This window comes from Heterocephalus glaber, unplaced genomic scaffold, assembly GCF_053883595.1.
Source record: "Heterocephalus glaber isolate CG9 unplaced genomic scaffold, H.glaber_assembly_v1.0 deba00000331, whole genome shotgun sequence".
Taxonomy (NCBI): Eukaryota; Metazoa; Chordata; class Mammalia; order Rodentia; family Bathyergidae; genus Heterocephalus; species Heterocephalus glaber.
Window position 1 is genome coordinate 61077257 of NW_028258142.1, and position 20949 is coordinate 61098205.

The 20949-nt window shown below is 49.9% G+C and overlaps 1 protein-coding gene across 24 annotated transcripts in view; it reads right to left on the reverse strand.

Annotated features, from left to right (window-relative positions):
• Window positions 1-425: 425 nt before the first annotated feature.
• Dlgap1 (DLG associated protein 1) overlaps window positions 426-20949 on the reverse strand; it is a 779881-nt gene continuing 759357 nt past the window's right edge. For 14 of the 24 annotated variants that reach the window (XM_004853200.3, XM_087194445.1, XM_004853199.3 and 11 more), the window contains 3 exons: window positions 10778-10869; window positions 6180-6332; window positions 426-3409 (listed from right to left, as the gene is read on the reverse strand). In XM_004853200.3, the coding sequence (XP_004853257.1) occupies window positions 3197-3409; window positions 6180-6332; window positions 10778-10869 (458 nt within the window). In that variant the 3' untranslated portion in view covers window positions 426-3196. Of the gene's footprint in view, window positions 3410-5692; window positions 6333-10777; window positions 10870-20949 lie in introns of those variants that run through there. The other 10 variants (XM_087194504.1, XM_087194507.1, XM_087194478.1 and 7 more) reach the window with 2 other exon arrangements.

A 20949-nucleotide genomic window follows, 5' to 3' on the forward strand; every position in this document is an offset into this window, starting at 1 on the left:
AGTGTACCTGACTCACTGCAATCCGGTTCTTGAGCTGCTGGCCCCAGACTCCACATGTGTGTGATTATAAAGCCAAAGGCCCTTTCAATTCTTCACTATTAAAATCCCCTGGCAGGGCGCAAGATCTCTCCCCACCTGCTGGCCAGCGAGTAGCATTTGTGCTGGGCGTGGTGACCCATACCTGTGATCCCATCACTCAGGAGGCTGAAGCAGGAGGATTGCCACGAGTTCGAGGCCAGGCTGAGCCACACGGCAAGTTGAAGGCCGACCTAAACTACATAGTGAGACCCTGTCTCAAAAACAAAAACAGAACAAAAAAATACCATGAACATTGGGATGAATGCTTCTTAATTGTTTATTCCCTTGCAAAGAATTATTCAGATTTTGGAAGAAATGGGAGTCAAGTGAAAACACACAGACCTGAAAGCAGTGCATTAGTTCTTTTATTAATTTCTTCTTTTTACATTATGGGAAACATTCATCTATTTACAATTGTTTTTGTCCACACACAATCTAGGTAAATGAGCCTGTGAAATTCCAATTCAGAAAGCCATAAAAATGTTCCCCACCCCTCCACCTGAAGGCTTTCAAGTGAATCTTTTTTTTCCAAACCAAAATAATTTTTAAAAATTACATTTGGGAATTCAGATATGCTAGTGATTTACATTCCAGTTATTTAAAATATGCATCTAGACATGTGTTAAAAAAGAAATGGTAAATTCACAAGAGTAAGGCTTAAATCAAAGGGGTAATGCACAGAAAAACACTAAGGAAACATCTATAAATAACAGAAATATATTACAAATAAATTAGTTCTATTTACCATTTCAAATATTAAAAATCTTTAATCCATTTCTTCATCTCTCTTTACAAAAAGGTTATGTGAATTGTATGGAAACATCTGCAAAAAATATAATAAATACTTAATTTCTTTGAACTTTTTTTGATGTGGGAGACAAGCTTCTTTTGTGATCCCCCCTCCCCAAGAAAATGCCCGACACCTTTATACCAAAGTTAAACAAAATAAGTAATTTTTCAGGGCGCGCACATTTTCCATTATGAACTAAAAAACATTTCTACAAATTACATCAAAAAGAACAATGTAACAAAGGCTTATGCTCATGAATGTCGGTTTTAGGGTCAGATGCTAACAAGCAGCCTCTCTGGGGTCGTGGTCTCACATTAATAATTAGCTTTTTATAAAGTGTTCGTAAATTTAAACTGTTTTGAAGAAAGGCAAAGGTCATGACACCCTATAGGCGTTTGGCTAAAAGGTTTAAAATTCTTACCAAAAATAGCTTATGAATATACAAATACCGATCACTTAGACAAGATAAATAGGCCTTCTCCTGTCCCGCTTTAAAATATCCTGGGCTACGTCAGTTTCCAAAGAAAATATTGTTGGATGCTCTAGACCCGCACTAGGAATCGATTTCCTAATCTAATCTCAACTCTCCCTGGGTCCCGGAGCTGAGCGGACATGGACTCGGGCGGACACTGCTTCCGGGGGCGACCTGGGAGTTCCCAGCCTTCTCAGCGGGTGACCAACAGGCCCACCCGGGTGACAGCGTCCTGACCTACTCCAACACGCCGCTACCCTTCCACGGCTGCCACCTAGAGAAAAGGGGTGTTTTTTGCCGAAACTAGCGAGTACTCGAGGTCTCTCTTTGCTCCAGGTTTACAAAGCACTTCTGGGTGCTTTGTCCCCTACTTAAAGAGTTGGTCGGTTGGTTTTGAAATAAATGAGTAGCCCTTTTCTTGTAAACCACAGCCGTAAACATTTGTGCCCTGTTAATAAAGATAGCTCAAAGCATCCATGGCTCTGAGAGGTAGCGAATTCTCTAGTGGTTTCAGAATATGTCGGTGAAAAACATTTGTCCCAGAACCCATTACCTCTCTTAATTTCATAAATAAAATGAAATTAGCACCAGGCTATGAGAGTGCATTAAAACAAAAAAGGTTTTCTGGTGCAAGCATATCCGATGTTATGTTGTTGTTGGTATTTTTAATCTTTCTTTGATGGTGAATTTGAGGGTGTGCGCGTGACATAAAACGCCAGGGACACTTTGAGATCGCCACGTTCTCAGGGTTTCAACTGCACTAGGAGGGAGGGCGGTGAAAGATCACGACCTCTCGGGCCATGCCCGCTGCCTAGAAGTCGTGGCTCAAAACACAAACCAGCATCCTCTGCCCCGAACCTGGATCTCTCCACCCTGTAGGCCAAGCTCTTCTCACTCCCTGGGACCCCCAGGGCGTGTCCCCTGGGGTAGCAAGCTTATTTTAGTCTCTGGACATAGGACAGTGGCCTGCGCTGGGGAACATGTGACTGTGTGCAAAAGAAAGTGGAGCCTGACGCAGAAAACAGACCCGAAATGAGAACTACAGGGCTCGAGAGGACGACAGGGAAGCCCGGCTCTGCTCTGGAAAGCCTTCAGGAGCGGACCTGCTCAGCTGTGTGCCAGGCAGGTCTGAGAACCAGCCCTTCGCCCTTTGGGCCACAAGCATAGAGTACACAGAGCACAATGGAAGTCCATAGAACACTACGGCTTTTCTGAATAATAGGACCAAAAAAAAAAAGAAAGAAAGAAAGAAAAGAAAATCCCTATGTAATATCTTCAACCATCAGTGCCTCCTTTGCCTAGCCTGCCTTCGCTTTATTGCCTTTCGGAATAGATTGATTTCCCTGAAAGATCGAATTTACAATCTTCTGCTGGTGGAGACACCTGGAGCCGTGGATGGAGGTGACGCGGGTGGTTTGTGCAACCGAGAGGCGCGGGTCCCCTGCGCTCACGCGGCTCCCCACACGGCCAGCTTCGTCCCCCCTTCTCTGTCCCTCCTCCATGCAGGTGAGATGGCTGATTTCTTTCTGAGGTTGGAAGTAAAGTGCTCCATCTGCTTTGTATTTGGAAGGGTCACCATTTGGGGGCGAGGCGGGGAATCGAGCCCTCGGATCTCTCTCCTGTGGAAGACAGTAAGTCTGTCCAGAGCCCGCCCTGGGTTTCTGAAACACCCTGTTGGATATTGCTGAGCTGTAGGAACACACTAAGTGCTGGAGAGGACGGGGTGCGGGGACCTAAGGTGGCCTCTCTACACGTGGCCCGGAACTGAAAGGGGAGCTATGGGTGGTGCAGGAAGGCGGTGGGCGCAGCTCGGACGCGCAGCGCGTCCGGAGGGGCGCGGGCGGCGCCGGAGGCGCTCAGAGCCGGGTCTGCGCCTCGGGGATGTAGATCTCGATGCTCTCCGCGCTCTCGGTGGCCGAGCTCTGGCGGACCGACGCGGCGCGCTTGGCGGCCAGCAGGCGCTTGCGGGCGTCCTGGCGCTGCGAGCTCTCCAGCGAGCGCTCCCGGGTCAGCGGCGGCGCGGGGCCCCTCGCCGGCTTCTTGGGCACTGGAGGAGGGGCCCTCCTCTCCTGATCAAAGCAGAAGGTTCAGGACATTACACAGCTTCTCAGGACAGGCGGGGAGGACTGGGATAGGTCAGGAGGTGGAACACACACGCACACACATCTCCTCGCCTTTAACCCTGAGGGTGGCTGGTTCTGATCTGTACCGTGATATGGATAAGTTTTTCTTCGTTATTGGGGTACTCAAAAGATGCAAGGGGGAAGGGGAAGAAATCCCGGGAAGCTTAAGGTTGGCTTGCAGAACTAGCTCTCTCCAAGGGCAAGGCATGGGGATGTAAAACGCAACTGCTCCTGCCAGGCCTGGTGGCTCAGGCCTGGAATCCCAGCACTCGGGAGGCTGAGGCAGGAGGATGGCCAGCCTGGGCTACATAGTGAGTTCAAGGCCAGCCTGCACTACACAGAGAGACCTTGTCTCAAACAACCAAAATTTATCTCTTTGTTTAGAGATAAAATTTAAACGCACCCATTCCCCAAGGCTGGGGCTCTCAGCACAGGAGTGTGGTTCTCTCTGCAGAAGCCTGATCCTTCCTGGCACCAGCCAGGGCCAGGAGAGCCACCGCAGAAGCATCTAGCACTCGGCGTCTGCTCTGAGCAGCGAGCCATCAGGAGGTGGGCTCCTTTGGAAACCTCTTCCCCAGTCTCCCAGGGCGACCCGGCCTCCTGTCCCCAAAGGAGGAAGTGAGACTGCAAAGCTGTCTGGGTCCATCAGCTCTCCGAGGCCACTGCGGTGAGGCCCTGCGGACATCACACACAGATACGGAAATGCCCTGGACACCACAGCGGGACACTGGGGCTTCCTGCTCTGCAGGACCCCTAAGGGACCCTTGTGGGAACAGCAGTCCCGAGGGGCCTCAGGCCCCTCCCCTCCCAAGGAGGGACACAGCTCTGTGAAAATGTAATCCAGGTCTGCTGGGCTTACTCTGCTTATCCACAGCCACCTGGAAAGCGGGCAGATATTCTCAGTGCCACGCTAGCCCGGCCAACCATCCCTTGGCAGGACAGGGAGGTGGCGGGGAAGCTGCAGCGGAACCACATGGGACTTTTAGGAACAGGATGTCAAGCTTTCAGGCTGTGGCAGAGTCCACGTAAATCTGTTTCCATTTTAAATAAAATGGCCTGTGTGTCTATAAAAATGAGGGTGAGGGTTGTCTGCAAATCTGATCAAGTGACTCTGCCAGGGGGCCCTGTGTCCCCGCGCAGTGCCTGGCATGGCAGAAAAGCCTGGTGCAGCATCTGACTCTTGGTGTCGCCCCTCAGGGGCTTAAGGTGGAGTCTGGCATCTGAAGGAGGGAAAGAGCAGAGCCCCAGGTTCAAACAGGACCCCAGCTCAGTCTTTTTCTCTTGGCTCACAGGGCACTAAAGCCATGATCACCCCCAAAATGCGTTCAAAAACCTTAAAGGCCAAGCTAACTAGTGACAGCTGTCGGCATGGCAACAGGCCACCTATGCCGATGCGCAGGGCTGCCTCTGTGAGACACTGAAGCCTTCATTGTGGGGCAACTGGATATTGTTCAAGGTCTGACTGTTGGAAACTTTTTAGGCATTTTCCTTTCTTTGCACAGTCTACTTTTAACACTGATTTTTGAATAATCAAGGAGCAGGGAGTTAGATGGATCAGCTCTGGAAAGGGAATTGTGTGTACACCCATAGTGTTTTCTTAAAACAAGACCGGGTTTAAAAGCCTTGCTAGGTGGTTTTACACATAGATGAAAGAAAAGTAGATGGGGTTTAACGTTGGGCTCCCGCAGGAAGAGGGCACAGTGCATCAGTTGTGCTTTCACACTGGACCCTAAAACCCCAGTTTGATGTGACAGAGCTGGAGAATGAGGACCTCGAGGACAGCATCCCTGCTACCGAAGTCACAGCCCGTCCCTCGGGGCTGGGTTTCTCCTGGAAGCCACTGACCCCAGGGCCTGCACATGACGGGCAGCAGTGAAGTGGAGGGGCTCGCCATTAGCACTTGGAAAAGGCAGGGTCACCACCACCAAGGGAATAGCAGCCCCTCCTTTACAGAGGTTGGCTTTCTTGGAACTACTTGAGTTCAGGCCACAGGAGAGCAAAGAGTTTAAAAAAAAAAAGTCATGCCTAGCAGGAGCCCCGAGGGCACGGATGTTGGATGCCTGCAGAAGCCTGGTGGAAATTTAATTGAAGTAAAAGAATTTCAGTCTTTATTTCTAAACTGTTGCATGTGGACTGCAGTGAGCAATAGTCCCCCGGGCAAATCAACCAAAAGTATAACTTTTGAAAACAAAACCCAACCTTTACGATGACTGTGAGACTTCATGGTGTATATTTTCAGACTTGCACAACCGTGATCTTTTTATTACTCTATTACGAAATGATTATCAAAGTCACTTATTTCTCAGGGCTTCCTGTTTCTTTTGGAAACACGGCTTATGGGTGTAAGGAAGTTGAACTCTTGCTCTATGGAATCATGTACTGAAGATGCCATTTATTTTAGTTTAAAAAGCAAAATGGAGGCAGTTCCTTCCAGTGACTAAAATGGTTTAACTTAAAGTTTAATTAACAAAAAAAAAGCCACATTCCCATTTTTCCAATTCACAAAGACAGGTTTTTCTTTAAAAATATGCCTGAAACATATTACAGATAATATCCCAAGTGATTATTCTGTAAACATTGTCATTACAATGAAATTAATATGATATCAGCTCCATTTCACATTGTAAACAGCAGGACTGGATGCGAAAGCCTATTTAGACGGTCCGGGGTTTGTGCAGGTTTTTAAGTGAACCATACAAAATCTACATTGTTCTACCTTCTTGTCAAGAGGATCCGTCTGTTTCCAATTATTGGCCTTCAACTGATGGAGTTCATCAAATTTCATACTAATGTTTTCTATGGACAACTGCAGCATGTCCCAAAATCCCGCCAGGTCCTGGGAGGTGGGTCTCGGATGGGCATTAGGATTCTGTACAAGAGAAAGAAAAAAACAGGTGGCTTTAGAGGCCATCTTGACGGGGGGGGCAGGCAGGGGCGTCCAGACAGGAGAGGAAAACAAGGACACAGATGGTCATTCTGCCCCTCCCGGGTGTGGGCCAGTGGTTCCCAGTGTCAAGGCTGTGGAATTCCTCTCTCGTGAACCAGGAGAGGTTGTGTCAGTTGGGCAGGGTGGGGCCTCCACTGGGAAACCCCGCATCACCCACTGCAGGATGAAGCTCCACACACCATACGTACTTCATGAAGCCACTGCCTTGGGAAAGCTCAGTCTCTTAGGGTGGAATATCTGGGCCCATGACACACAGAAGTTTATGCACAGAACAGATCAAGAATCGGGATTGAGATTAGCTTTCATAGACACGAGGAGTGGAATACTAAGTCGACAAGTGCTAAGTCATAGAACACTTATTTCAAAGTGCTGTGTGTAATTTGGGGGGGCTAGGGATTGAACCCCTCACTTGCACATGTGAGATACACAATTTGCCACTGTGTACACAACTGGGCCCCTGAACTCTATGTTTGTTAAGACATTCCTAACAGGGTCATTTATCACAGGACTGCTCTGAACAGGTATCCGGAGATGGACTAGGTTCAGTGGACTGGAGCAGCACACTGCACGGGGAGGGCACAGCATCTCCACATGCTGCATCTGCTAGCATGGGGTTTAAGGGCAGTGTCTTCGTCCCTACCCACACATCCCGATGACAGAAAGGATGAACCTTCATCTCCAGTAAAAATACAATCAAGTTGGGCCAGGGATTTAGCTCAGTGCCTCACAAGCGCAAGGTCCCGAGTTCGATCCCCGGTACCAAAACAACCCCCCAAAACAATCAAGAGACAGAAAGGGTCAGGGCAACTGCTCATCGCTGCTACAGAAGGGGTTAAGGCTTTCATGGTCCTGGCTGGTGTTGCTTTCGGTCACCTCTTGGCATTCCAGGTACCTGGATGGACTGGAGAACCTTTAGTCAAATAATAATAAGAGGCCAGTTTGTGCTTTTAAAACAAATCCCTAAGCGTGGTGTTTATACACAATGGAGTACTACTCTGTCATAAAGAAGGATAAGCTTCAGTCATTGGATACCATAATGTTAAGTGAGATAAATCAGACACACAGGTTTAAATACTGTATGGTTTCTCTTACATGAGAAACCCAAAGTATAAATAAAGTGCAAAATAACAGAAAACAGAAAGTAGGTAATCATTTCCAAACGGGAAGGGGGACAAGAGATGAAAAAGTGGAGGGAGAGGGGATTTAAAAAACAGAATAGAGGGAAAAATGGAAATTTCCCACTTTGCAAATGGGAAGGAGAAGAAGAGCTGGAGAAAGCAGAGAGGGTCAGGAGGGGAAGGGGACAAAGCAATTAGGATGTGTCCGGTGTATGCACAAACTCCCGCGAGGAGTGTGATCATGATGCATGCCAGATACGTGCTGATAAAGGGTGGATAAAACCAACTGCTAAGGAATGCTCTGGGATGCATTGGCACCACTGGCCTGGCTCAAAATAAATACAGATTGAGATACACTTATAAATGTAGAGCTCTAAAACTACCCATAATCCTGAAACTCATCAGAAGAAATAAATGCTCAAATTTTGAAGTGCTGGGTTCAGTGTCAAAGTCTATCCCAGAGGCTGAGGACGCAGCTCAGTGCAATTCACACTTAGGGTCTGCAAGGGCCTGGGTCCCGTCCCCAGCATGGAAAAAACCTCCATTCTGTTGACACCTGAGTTGACGAAAGGGCTTCTCTGGAGTATTTTGATTTAGTAAACAACAAAAAGCGTTTCTCAGCATTTAGATGTTCAGAATAGATAAATAATGGCTTGGACAAGGTGCCTCTCAAAACCTTTCATGATCTCGCAGCACGTCTGCCCTTCTTGGGCACTAAAAACTAAACTGTTCCTGTTCTGAAGCTCGATGAAGTCGCCTGGGTCACCAGCTCTGCTGGCCAAATCATTTCGGGACACCCGTGCAAGAGACAACAGGGGTGGAATAGCCCCTATCTGGAGGTTGGGATTCTGGACTTTATAGGATTTTAAGTGTTTCATGTTCACCTTGCAGACAGCCTGAAGGTAGTGTTTACTCCACCTGCCTTTTGGCTCTGCCTTGTCACATGAGGTCCCGTGTGGAATTTTCCCTTGTAATGTCATGTCAGGGCCCCAAGGTTCAGAGCTTGGAGCATTTCTCATTTGTGGTTCGGGATTAGGGGTGCCTGACCTGTAGTTCCATGTGGAACCATCCCTGTGGTGTCTTCTGGTGTGTGCTTCGCTGTGTCGTGGGCAGTTTGCGGCCTCCCTTCTGAGATTCCCTTCCTTCCCATGTTGTCCAATACGGATGTGTTAGGAAACAGAATGATGTAGGTGCTCGGCCGTCCTCCCAGCGAGAGGTCAGAGGCCCACAGGCGGGCAATCACTCCTCCACCGGAAGCCAGAGATGGAGGGGAGGAGACTGCTTCTGCCTAGCTATACCGGAAAGGCCGTCTGTCTGCCACTCATGCCAAGCCAGGAATCCTGTCTGTGGTCATACGTGTTTCATACTGGAGAGCGACTATTTCTGTCCTTCTCAGAGCAGGAGGCCCAGAAAGAAGGGCTTGGTTTTGACCAACCGTGGCCACTCTGAGGCAGCTGTGGATCCTAGTGGTGCCACCACCAGGCCACCCTGAGGGTGAGCAGCAATGGTCAGGGAGTGAGGACAGTCGGACTGGGATTCGAGTCTTGGCTCTGCCCATGCCTGTGTTCCTCCTCTGTAACTCATGAGAATAATGTCACGGGTGCGCTCGCTCCACTTGCTCATTCTGAGGACTGAACCCGGCCAGAAATCTGGAACACACAGTGCCACACCAACGGGACAGTCCAGCGGGCCACCTCATTTCCCCCCCGGGAGTGGTAAGTCCGTGGCCAAAGCATCTGTAGTTCCCTCCGTGGTCTCCAGTGAGAGCCACGCGAGTTATAGGAGTAGGAATCAGCAGAAACTGGCTTTCAAGGTTAAAGTTTCCTAGAAATCACCAAGGCTTGCCAAAAATGTGGTCTGCAATTTCATCTTTAAAATCTGCACAGTTTACTTTCTAATTCATAATAAACTGGCCCAACCATCCAGCAGTTCTTCCAACAAGGACATTCTAGGCGGCCCCCGCTGGTGACTCCCTCCTGCACCTATTGGTCGCTGTGAGCGACAAGGCTTTATGAGGAGCTCTCCTGCTTTCAGAGGACAAGGAGGCACGTTAACGAGACCTGTGAGATCTCCGCACTTTGTAAACTAACAGGATTTCTACACCTGACACGTAGCAGAAGCTCAATAAAATATTGTTGAATTGAATTCACTTACTAATATGTTTACTGTGTGTGTGTGTGTGCGTGTGTGCGTGCATGCGTGTGCCAGCCTAAGAAGAGAAGCTTGGAGAGGAGGAATGGAGGGAGAGTAGCAGTTCTGCATGCTTTGTGCTTTCCTTTGATTGTGTTCTGTCTAGCTGGGTTGTTTCTAGTCCCTGTTTGTCCCTGCAAACAAAATTTCTTGTGGGGAGAGAAAGTGTCCGTGACACAGAGTTAAGACCCTAAAATCATACTTTGGATCGTTCAGATTGCAAATAATCATGTTTGGACTTTCCATCCATACATAAATCACTTTTGATTTTCTATATTTTAGATCTTGACCAATGTTTGAGCCATGAAAACTACTCTTGTGGAATTATGCTTGTAGAGACAGGAGCAATTTTTATTTTAAAAGTTCAGTCAAGGAAGCTCTTGCCCTTTGACTTTTGGAATCAGCTTAAAAATGTTAACGTTGGGGCCGGGGATTTAGCTCAGTGGTTTTGCCACTTGCCTTGCAAATACAAGGACTGGAGTTCAATCCCCGGTACCAAAAAAAAAAAAAAGCTATCGTTGGTAGTGGTGCTTTTCTTTCTTTCTTTTGCTTTATTTTATTTTTACACGTCCAGAAAGGTCGAAGTACTCATTTCTTTTGGAAGATCAAATCTGTTCTTTGTGACACCCTTAGCCTCTGGTCCTGGGAATTAAAGCAAAAACTGGGATAGAAAATAGCCATTGACAGCTATTTTAGAAAGAGAATCACCATCCAAAATGATTTTCTTTGTAATATGATTTCTGAAATGTCAGGGCTGCTGCTTATTTTGGTTAAGAATAATAAAATCGGAGATATCACGAGAAAGCCAGGAAAATGGAAAATTTTCAGTGATAAAAATGCAGGAAATGGAGTTTGTTTGGCTTTTTCCTCTGAAGATGATACAAGTATAAGATAAATATTTTCAATTTGAAGATAAGTGGAGTCATGAGACAGGTGAGGCTGGGCCAGACCGGACTGAGGTTCAGAACCAGCCTGACATCACTGGGGCCAGGCTGAGCCCAAGTTCTTCTGGGGGCCCTGCAGGAGCAGAGAGATGGGGTGACAGGGAAGGTTACCTACCAGGTTTTCTTCACACAGTTCTCTGAACTGGTAGAATTTCTGGGCCATAAGAAGTTGGGCACTGCCCACTGCGGTTCGGATTTTCCCTAGAACTGAAAAAGCAAACATACAAGGAGTTTACACGAGAGGCAGGTGGTGGAGTCAGGCTCCTAAACAAGCAAAGAGCAAGCCCTGTGGTCCCAGGCAGGACATGCACTGCCACCCTGCACACGCTTGGCCTGGCCGCCTCTGCCCCACGAATGGGCTTGGAAAAACCCAGCTGGGGTGTCGGGTCTGTGGGGATGCTGGAGTTTTCCATCCCAGCCCTGGGCCTGCTTTGGGGGGAGGGGCCCCTCTCTTCACCAGAACCCGAAGCTTTCAGGCTTGGGAGCACCCAGGCAGGCGGAGCCCTGACCATCGGGTTCCCAGGGAGTGGCTGCGCTCCACTTGTCCTCCTCGAGCCAGCTGCAGGGCCTGAGCCGGACCAGGCTGGGGCAGGGAGAAGGCGCTGGGCAGAACCGGAAATGGACACCAGGTTAGACCTCCCGGGGATGGCAGAGATTTAAGCCATCTTGGCTGGGTTGCTCTGAGTGTACAGAATTCACAATCTCAGAGCGAAATTAGGTATCCTTTTCTCTATCACATTCCCTGCAAGTCTGAGAAGAAAACAGGAGAGAAAGAGACTTCATTTCCTAGGGATTTCTAGGAATTCGCTCTTCTGCATTTACAGCTGGATAATGGATTCTACCTGGGCATTATGCAAATACCTCCGCCTCTCCAACCAGGCAACACACAGCATTTACACATTCTTTCCGTTTTGTTTGTTTTTTGTTCTTTTGAGATAGAAGTTCACTATGCAGCCCAGGCTGGCCTCAAACTTTGGTGATCCTCCCGCCTCGGCCTCCCCAGTGCTGTAACAGGTGTGCACCACCACGGCTGGCCTATCTATTCTTCCCTATGTCATGGTCCCACCAAACAGCTCAGGGACAGACATTTGCCTCCTCGGTCCTATCCCAGGTCCCCTTGACAACCTGCCTGGCATTATTTTCTTGGCCTAAGTGTGCTTATTTTCTTTCCAATCTGATTTTCAATCTTTGGGATGCTCATCCCTTTCCTCTTTGGCTGAAAAATTAGTTGTATGAGGGAGGAGTCCACTCTCCCTCTCTCAACATCCCAAAGCAAAAAGGACAGATTACAGAGACACAGGGTGCCCCAGGAGTGAAGGTTCAGGCCTTTGCCACAAGCGGTGGTGCCTGCCTGGAGTTCCTGCAGTCTCGGAGGCTGAGCCAGGAGGGGTCGTGTTTGAGCCCAGCCTGGGCAGTGTATTGATTTAGCAAGACTCTGTCTCAAAATAAAAAGGTTGGGGACGTAGCTCAGCGCGAAGGCTGTGGGTTCAACCCTGACCTGCGTCTGCTGTGCACACGGAGGGCCAATGCCGCCAGCCCTGCCCTGTGGGCTGCAGCAGAGGGCGAAGTGCAGTGCGCCTGAGTAGCCAGGATGGCGAGGGTCGGAGGCCCAGGAAGCGGATGAGGACAGAGCCGCCCCCCGCCGACCGGGGACAGAGGAAAACACCGGTCGGCACTGCTCCCAGGTGAGGGACTTTGGGGTGACCTGCCCCAGCCGAGGGAGGGGCGCGGAGCACTGCCCAACCCGAGGGTCAAGGAAACCACTCTGCGGGGCAGAATTCTGACAGCAAGTCTGGGAACGAGGCCTTAGGGGCCGCCTTCACAGCTGCCAGGAACTGTCAAGGACACCCCAGCTTTTTGGAGACACCTTTTTGTTTCTTGGGATGAGGTCTCACTGGGTAGCCCAGGCTGGTCTTGAACTTGTGGCAGTCCTCCTGCCTCAGCCTCCTGAGTGCTGGGATCACAGGCTCTGCCCCTGTGCTCTGCCTTCTGATACGTCCAAAAGTGTTGAGCTCGGGGTTCTCCCGGCCAGCTCCGGGAGACGCTGCCAGGACCCGCTAGGGAAGCAGCGGTTCTTGAGGGGGAAGCACAGGCCTCCTGGGCAGTCCCTCTGGCTACAGTGAGGGCATCTTTCCTTGCTCTCAGGGTCCGCAGAGGGCCTGGAGTGGGAGCCCTGGCAGTACAGCCTTGGCCACACCTGTGGCCTTTCTGTGCCTGGTTTTGGCTTGTGTTACTGGGTGGAAACTCCCTGCTGGCCATAGCATATTTGCATCATCCAGTGTCCTAGACCTGGGAGCAGAGATGACTGGAGCTCGAGGGAAGCCAGGAAGCTGGAAGGCTTCGGGCAGGGAGAGGACAGCTCACATTCCCTTCTCTTCCAGGGAAATAAAAACACTTTACAGTTTTAAGAAAGAAACTCTTCCAGGTGTGGTGGCTGGCACATGTCCAGAATCCAAGCAGTTGGAGGCTGAGGCGGGAGGATCGCCGTGAGTTCGAGGCCAGCCTGGGCTACATAGATTCTGTCTCAAAAAAACAAAAATAAGGGGCCGGGGATGTAGCTCAGTGGTTCCGGTGCCTGCCTCGCAAGCACAAGATTCTGAGTTCGATGCCTGGTACCAAAAAAAAAAACAACCCAAAAATAAAACAAAACAAAAACAAAGAAACTGTCTAATAGAGTATCCTGGTTTTTTGTTTGGTCCTTTGTTTTTCTATTAGACACTCACTTGGGTGTGAGATAAAATCGTTTCTCCTGAAAGTAAACTTTATGTTTGCTACATATACCCCGAGGAAGTAAGGAAAGAATACAAAATGATTGGGAAAGTCCAGTGGGACAGAGAGTAGAAAGCAGAAGGCCAGAAGTTGGTAAAGAAACGAGAAGGAGAAGAGAGAAGAACATTGATACTGTTTTGAAAGTACTTTTTGTGGCAGGGTCCCTCTGTGTAGTCTGGGCTGGCCTTGCCCTCACAGAGATCGCCCTGCTTCAGCCTCCTGGAGAGCTGGGAGCCCGTGGTGGTGGATTCCTGCCTACCCAGCCCTCTGTGGTCTTTTCTCTCAACATTCACACAAAACCGGGTCTGAATCTACTTAGGCAGAAGCCCTTTGAGCGTGACTTCCGCCTCCCTCTTTCCCCGCTCCGTCTTTCTAGTAGAGGAGGAGCAGCCCCAGCTCCCCAGGTCCAGGCGCAGTCTTGCTAACACTGACGCCTGCTCTCGGCTCTTAGCTCTCGGTTCCCTAGAACGTATTTATCACATATAACTGAAGCTTACAGCCCTGGATGGGCCGATCTTCATTTCTCCCACCCTCCAGCCCGCGGCAACCACCGTTCTCTATCTATTTGCCTGTTTTATGTTTGTATTTTCCTTTTGAAGACAGAATCTCACTGTGTTTCTCAGGCTGGTCTCAAATTCCTGGACTCAAGCCATTCTCCTGCCTCAGCCTCCTGGGTGGCTGGGACTCAGGCAATGCTACCACAACTGCCTGGTTTAAGTAGACACATGGCATTTCTCTTTCTGCAACTGGCTCACTTCCTTTAACATAATGTTCTCCGGGTTCACCCAGGTTGTCATATATGAGCTATTTCTTTTTTAAGGTTGAGTAATATTCCATTTTCTTTATCTACAGAGCATGGTTTCTTTTCTTTACCATCACTTTGTAGCCAGTGTCAATGGATGGAGGGAGGAAGGAGCACACAGAGCCTGTCACTGTTGTACCTAGAAGGGACAGCGAGGGCCAGGGATGTAGCTCAGTGGTTCCACTGCCTGCCTTGCAAGCACAAGGACCCGAGTTCGATCCCTGGTACCAAAAAAAAAAAAAAAGAAGAAGGGACAGCAAAACACCTGCTGCTCACGAGGCCATTTCAGGCATGAAAAGAGTGGAGGAGCCAGCGCTTGTGTGCCAGGATGGTTGGTATCAACTGTAAGCTCGGTGTTTTCTCTTAAAGACTGTACATCATAAGTGTGATGGCCCATGCCTGTAATCCCAGCACTCAGGAGGCTGAGGCAGGAGGACTATCACGAGTTCGAGCCCAGCCTTAGGCTGTGAGACCCTGTCTCAAAATCAAGATAATAATAATAATGATGATTATATATCATAATAAGAAGCAGAGAAAGACTCTTTTGTGGGGAAGAGGGTTATTTAGGAAAAGCATGATGTGAAATCCTCTGACTCTATTCAAAGACTCAGACATGAAGGAAGGAGCATTTCTCCGCTGTCCATGGAGACTGTGGGGTGTGGTTTTTGTTCTGGGAATGAGGAGAAGGTACACAAGGGGTGGTGGAAAGGTACAGTGAATGTTTAAGTTAAATAAAAAATTAGTACAGTAAGGATACTTTGCCACCAGCCCGGGGATTTAGCTCAGCGGTACCGCGCCTGGCTCGAAAGTGCAAGGTCCTGAGTTTGATCCCCAGAACCAAAAAAAAATTCTAGCAAGATACATTGCCAAGAACAATGAGATGAGTGTGTTCAAAGCAAGGGGGCACTTTGAGTATTCTGTTTTTGTTTTTTCCCTCTGTACTGGGGTTCAAACTCAGGACCTTGTGCTTGTGAGGCAGGCACAGCACCACTGAGCTACATCCTGGGCCCCCTTTTGAGTATGCTGAAAGGGATTCGTGGCCGCATGTCTTTTCTTGTAGAGTTTTTTTTTTTATTGTGTTTCTTGCCTTTTTTTTTTTTTTTTTTTGGTACTGGGGATTGAACTCTGGACCTTTCGCTTTCGAGGCAGGTGCAGGAACCACTGAGCCAAATTCCTGGCCCTCTTGTAGACATTTTTTATGTAAACATTCAGCACATCATGTGATCACAGCTCACTGATCAACCATTTACACCAACTTCTGCCAGATAAAAATGTGCCGCGTCTACCGCATTCACTGGATTTGGCACCTGCGACTTCCGGCTCTTCCCAAAGTCAAAATGGCCTTGGAAGGGAAATGTTTCGGATCCATTCAGGGCATCGGGGCAGCCAGGATGGTGTAACTGAAGACACCCAGGGCTCCAGAGCTGCTTCAGAAAGTGCCAAGGACGACGGGATGCGTGAGTTCAAGGTGAGGAGGAGGATTTGAGGGAGATTCACGGCAATGTGCCTTTTACTGTAATAGAATTGGAAACAAAATTCACTGTATTTCTCTTATTAATTTTTTTTGGTACTGGGGATTGAACTCAGGACCTTGCGCTTGCGAGGCAGGCAGTGGAACCACGGAGCTAAATCCCCGGCCCAGCTGTATTTCTCAGTCACACCTGGTGAGGCACAGGTGGGCGGAGAGGGAACAGGAATGCCTGCCCATCACCTGCTGGGACTCTGCGGCAGCTTGGTTTCAGGGTCCTGGTGACACAAGGCACTGCAAGGCGGTTTCTTTGGCCCATGCCTGACTCTGTGCTGAGTAATCAGATTTTGGCTCGGCGCCTGGTGGAGCGCAGAGAGAGCGCTTGCTGGCTTCCATCTCCAGCATCAAAGAAAAAGGAAGCAGGATTTCAAACCCCTAAGCATAATTATCACGCGTACCTCTCCACCTTCCTAGAATCAGTTCTCCAGGCCTGAGAGCAGAAGTGTTGGTTTCCCCGGCTGCTTCCAATTCTTCTCTACTCTGTCCGACTCAGTGGTTGTCCGGCCTCTCTGCTGAGTCCTCAGCCGGAGGACAGGCTTCGTCCCCATGATTCAGGCGGCCTTGCTGAGCTGGCACTGCCCCTCACTCCGAAGGTGGCAGCCGGCTGTCCCTCTGTGTGCGCGCCACAGCGCTTTCCAGCATGACTCTTCATGACACAGGTGGCAGGATCTTCCTGCTCACCAGCTGTAGGCCTTGGGAGAGTTTATCCCACACTCAGCACCCTTACTTGTCAGTCACCCTACAATCACACCGGGCTGCTGACTGCTTGCTAAGCCTCAGGCAGATTTTCCCAGGCGTCTCAGTGGTGGGTGACTGTGCTTTGTATCTGGAGTACAAGGACTCGGTGACAATTGTTCAGGGCCCCGATTCTGTGCTCTGCAGTCTGGCATGGTTCTCCCACGCATCAGAGCTAACAGTGCTGTCTGGCCACTGGGAGATCAAGCCACACAGAGGACAGGGACCTCGGCAAAGGTCACATCCCACCCCGCTCTGTCAGCCTGGCTCAGGAAACCGTCCTAGTCATTTTCTCATTCAGACACAGTACCTCACGTCTGCAATTTAGAGCAGCAGAGGCTAATCCTAACCCTGATCCACATCCCTGAGAACAAATTCCCTAGGCAGCTTTTCCCCAACAGGGTGACCTGGGGCTCTTTCCTGAAAGCAATTCTGAGCTTGTGAAGGGTGGAGCCTTATTGGTTTCTCAATCCCTTAAACCATTTTCTTCTATTGTCCTATGCTAAGTACTTGGCTTCTTTCTAATGCTAAGTTTCCTAGCAGCCAAGCTCTCCTCTGCTGCATCCTTACGGGCCCCATCTTTACGGGAGCTTCCTTCCTGGTGAAACTCAAAATTTAAAATCACCCAGCCGTGCCATTTGCTCTTGATTCTCAATGTAGAGCTGGCTAAAAGCCCCCAACAGTGTCCACAACACAGCCTGAATGCTGGGCTGACTTGAAATTTCCTCCACCAGATTAGTCTGCTGCCCTTAATCTCAGTCTCCTGCAAAGTCTCAGGGCATTAGCAAAATGTAGACGAAATTTCTGCCAGAGCGTAACACACACGGCCTGAAGTCTGACTGCCAAGGGAACCCTTGTTCCCAACGGAACCCTCCCGAGCCTAGCCTTTATCATCTGCACTGCTATCAGCAAGCAATCTGCTCTTCTCAGCTCTGACCAGACTCTCCCAGCATGCACAGTTTACAGCATTCTGGGGCTGCTTCTCCAGCCAGCCCCTCTAAACCCTTCCCAACTCCTCGAAGCCAGGTCCAAAGGCTTCTGAACCACGTGGCTCAGTAGTCACAGCTACAACCCCACCTTGGTGCCAAACATCTCCTCTGTCACTTTCTCGTCACTGAGACCCAAGGACTAAGACACCATACCTGACACCCACAGTTGAAAGGGGGAGAGGCTTATTTTGGCTCGCATTTCAGGCTAGGGTTGGCTGGCTCCAAGGCAGGACAGCACAGCAGAAAGGTAGCAGAGAGCTGCTCACAGCATGGGAGACAGGAAGCAGAGAGAAGGGAGGAGCCAGGGAGGGGATGCACGCTGCCAGGCCACGCCCACCATACCCCGCCTCTCCCAACCAGACCCACCTCCTAACAGCAAGCCTATCAGCCCCCTGACCCAGTCCCCTTCCAAAAGCCCGATCTATGTGCTCACAAGACTTTGGGGGACTCCAGACAGGAGCCATGGGTGCAGCCCTAAGGATCCACGCTTGTTCTTGACTCAGCCCCTGGTCCCACATGGCTGGCATTAACCTTCCCCTTAGTAGATGAAGAAAGTGAGAGGAATCCTGGATGGATACTCAGTCTCAATGTCCTGTCTGCTCCTGATACCCCATACCCAGCCTTCCAAACCCTTCAACTGATTGGGCCCAAACTTGCGATCCTCCTGCTTCACCCTCCCAGAGTGCTGGGATTACAGGCGAGGGCTGATCCCATCTGCCTGTGTTCTTGTCCTGTCTCCCCTCCAGTGCTCCAGGAGCTGCTGAGTGAAGACATCCCTCTTTCCCAGACCTCTGCCTCTCTGCTCGCAGGTTATCCAGGCTGCCTGGCAGCACCTCGAGTCCTCCCTGTCCTCGTGGGCCCCTCCAGCTAACACAAACCCCTTTTCTTCCCTGTCATGGCCTGAGCCGCGTCCTCCCTAGGGTCATGTGTGGACATCTAACCCTAGGCCCTGTGTCTGGGACTGCTGGGAGGCGGGCCCCTCGGAGAGGCACTTAGGTGACTATGAAGCACGGGTGTGGGCCCTGGCCTGGTGGTCTGGTGCAGGCAGAGCAGACACACATGGAGGGGAGGCCACGCGAGGTCCCGGGAGACAGGGCATCTGCAAGCCCAGGACAGAGGCAGAAGGCTGGACTCCTGGGCCCCGGGGTTCCGGCTTTGAAGCCTGAGAAAGCAGTGAGTGCTGTCCCCTGTCCTGGCCCCTGGCACAGTGCACTTCAAGGTGGCCGCCCTGGCGACTCACACAGTCCCTGTCTGCTTCATCGCCCCAGCTCCCATCTGACCCCGGCTCTCGACACCTTCCTGCCCCTCTTCGTCGGCCCTGGGATCTCCACACCCTGGCTCCCTCCATGTTCGCTGTCATCAAGACATGTGGAAGAGTTTACATTTAAAAATGTATTACAGTGAAGGACACGGAACACCCTCCTCCCACACACACTTATCCCGTCATCCTGGCCACTTTCTGCAGCAGCTCTGGAGCCCTCTTTCCTGTGTCTTTAGTTGTGCTGTCCTGGCTGCCTCGATGTCCCCAATCCATTCAAACTGTTTCCCTTTCACGGATATTTTGACTTTGGAGAGAACCAGAATTCCTACAGTGCCGGATCCGGTGAATAAAGTGGCTGAGGATGCACCGTTAGGTTTTTATGGGACAGAAATTGCTGTAAGTGTTTAAGTCCATTCCAGACACTGAGGCAGCCACAAACAGGACACTGATGAAAGAGGCCTCCCAGAGCTGCTTCAGAGTCGCGGGAAGGGTGGGATGAGTGGGTGGGCAGACAGCGGCCCAGGGCCTGCAGGGGCATTCGTGGGGCTGCGCCTGTTCCCGTAATAACTTACATTTAAACAGCCCCTGAGGCGGTGCAGCTGCCCGGCCTGCCTGTCTGCTCTGTGTGGACTCCCTCGAGCCCGCTTCTCCAGCTGCTCCCTCGCTCCCCTTAACGATCCATCCGTTCTCCGACTCTCAGCTTCCTGTGCACATTCGCTTGTCTCAGACTTGGAACTGCACTGTGTCCTAGCCGGGTGCTTCTGACTGCCACTCCTGGCCCTTCCGGCACCTCTCACTGCCGACCCCCCCCCCCCCCCCCCCGAGTCCCGGGTTATCAGGCCAGGCCTTCTCCTCGGTCACCTCTCCTCCTCAGCAGCCCTGCCCTTTCCGGTTTCCCCTGTGTCAGATCAGCAGCTCCCGGAGTTGGGAGAAACGAGAGACTGCAAACTGCGATACGGGGTCTGCAGTGAGTGCTCGCCCTCCAACCATCGGCCGCTTGCGCTCGCCGTGGGCTGCGGGTGACCATGGCTGTTTCTTCGGTGAGGACGCCGGGTGGGAGGAAGCGCATCCACACCCAGGCAGACCCGGGCCTTGTGGATTCTGCCGGTGACCCAGGCTGGGCCGGTCCGTGTGGAAGCCACGAGTGCATCCTCCCGTCCTTTCTCCACGGGCGCACCACGCGCTTCTCACGCACATCTGCGGCTGCTGACACTCGGTGTCCCGGGCACACACGGGTTTGCTTTATTCCCGACAAGCACGGATTTCACACCAGTGAGGGCCTCTTGTTTTCTTTTTAGAAGGCCAAACTCGGTGGCTAACAATAAAGATTTGAATTTTCAAGTAGAAAACTTCACATGCATAAATAAACCCAGAGCTTCCGCGCAGCACTAGAAAGAAAACATCATTTTGCTTATAGAGCAGGTTTGTGCAGAGCGCATCGCTGTGTGCCCGTGGGCCCAGCTACTCAGAAGGCTGAGGCAGGGCGACTGCTCGAGCCCAGGAGGCAGGGACCAGTCTTGGCAACATAGTAAGATCCCAAATTTAACTTTTTAAAAAAAGAGCAAGTTTAAAAGACTCTACTGTAAAACAGTGTGCCGCTATGCCAGTGGCAGCCACATGTATCTTGTGTTTAACTGCGTGTTTGGATAATATCCAGGAGCCATCACAGATGATTGACGTGTACCTTCTCAATTTGCACTTAGAAACTGGCACTCTGTGTGGTACTTGGCAATACACACGGATGAAATTGCCTAATAAGATATTTCTCAGATTATATTTCCATCACGTGTCACATGACTGTATTGAAATTTAAATTAAAAACAATTTGGCCCATGTGGAGTCTACTAGTTAATTAGAATTTTTTCTCCAGAACGTTATTTGTTCAGTATTAGTTTTGAAAATCTTTCTAAAACAAATCACATCCTCTGATGTCTTGTTAATGCTTGAGATGTTTTTTTAAAATTATATGGAAAAATGTTTAAGTACTTTTCAGTTTTGCTTTGGTTGAGTTCTATTATATTTGAATATTATTATAGTTTTTTTCCCTTGCATTGTTTTTCTTTGAATAATTTTAATTTCTATATATGTGTGTTTAGTGAATGATAATAAAGTTATAAATTGATAATTTTAAAAAAGAACAAGTTTAAAAAAAACAAAACTCCACTGATTTCATCTTATGTTTTGAATCCAGACCTCGCCAGCA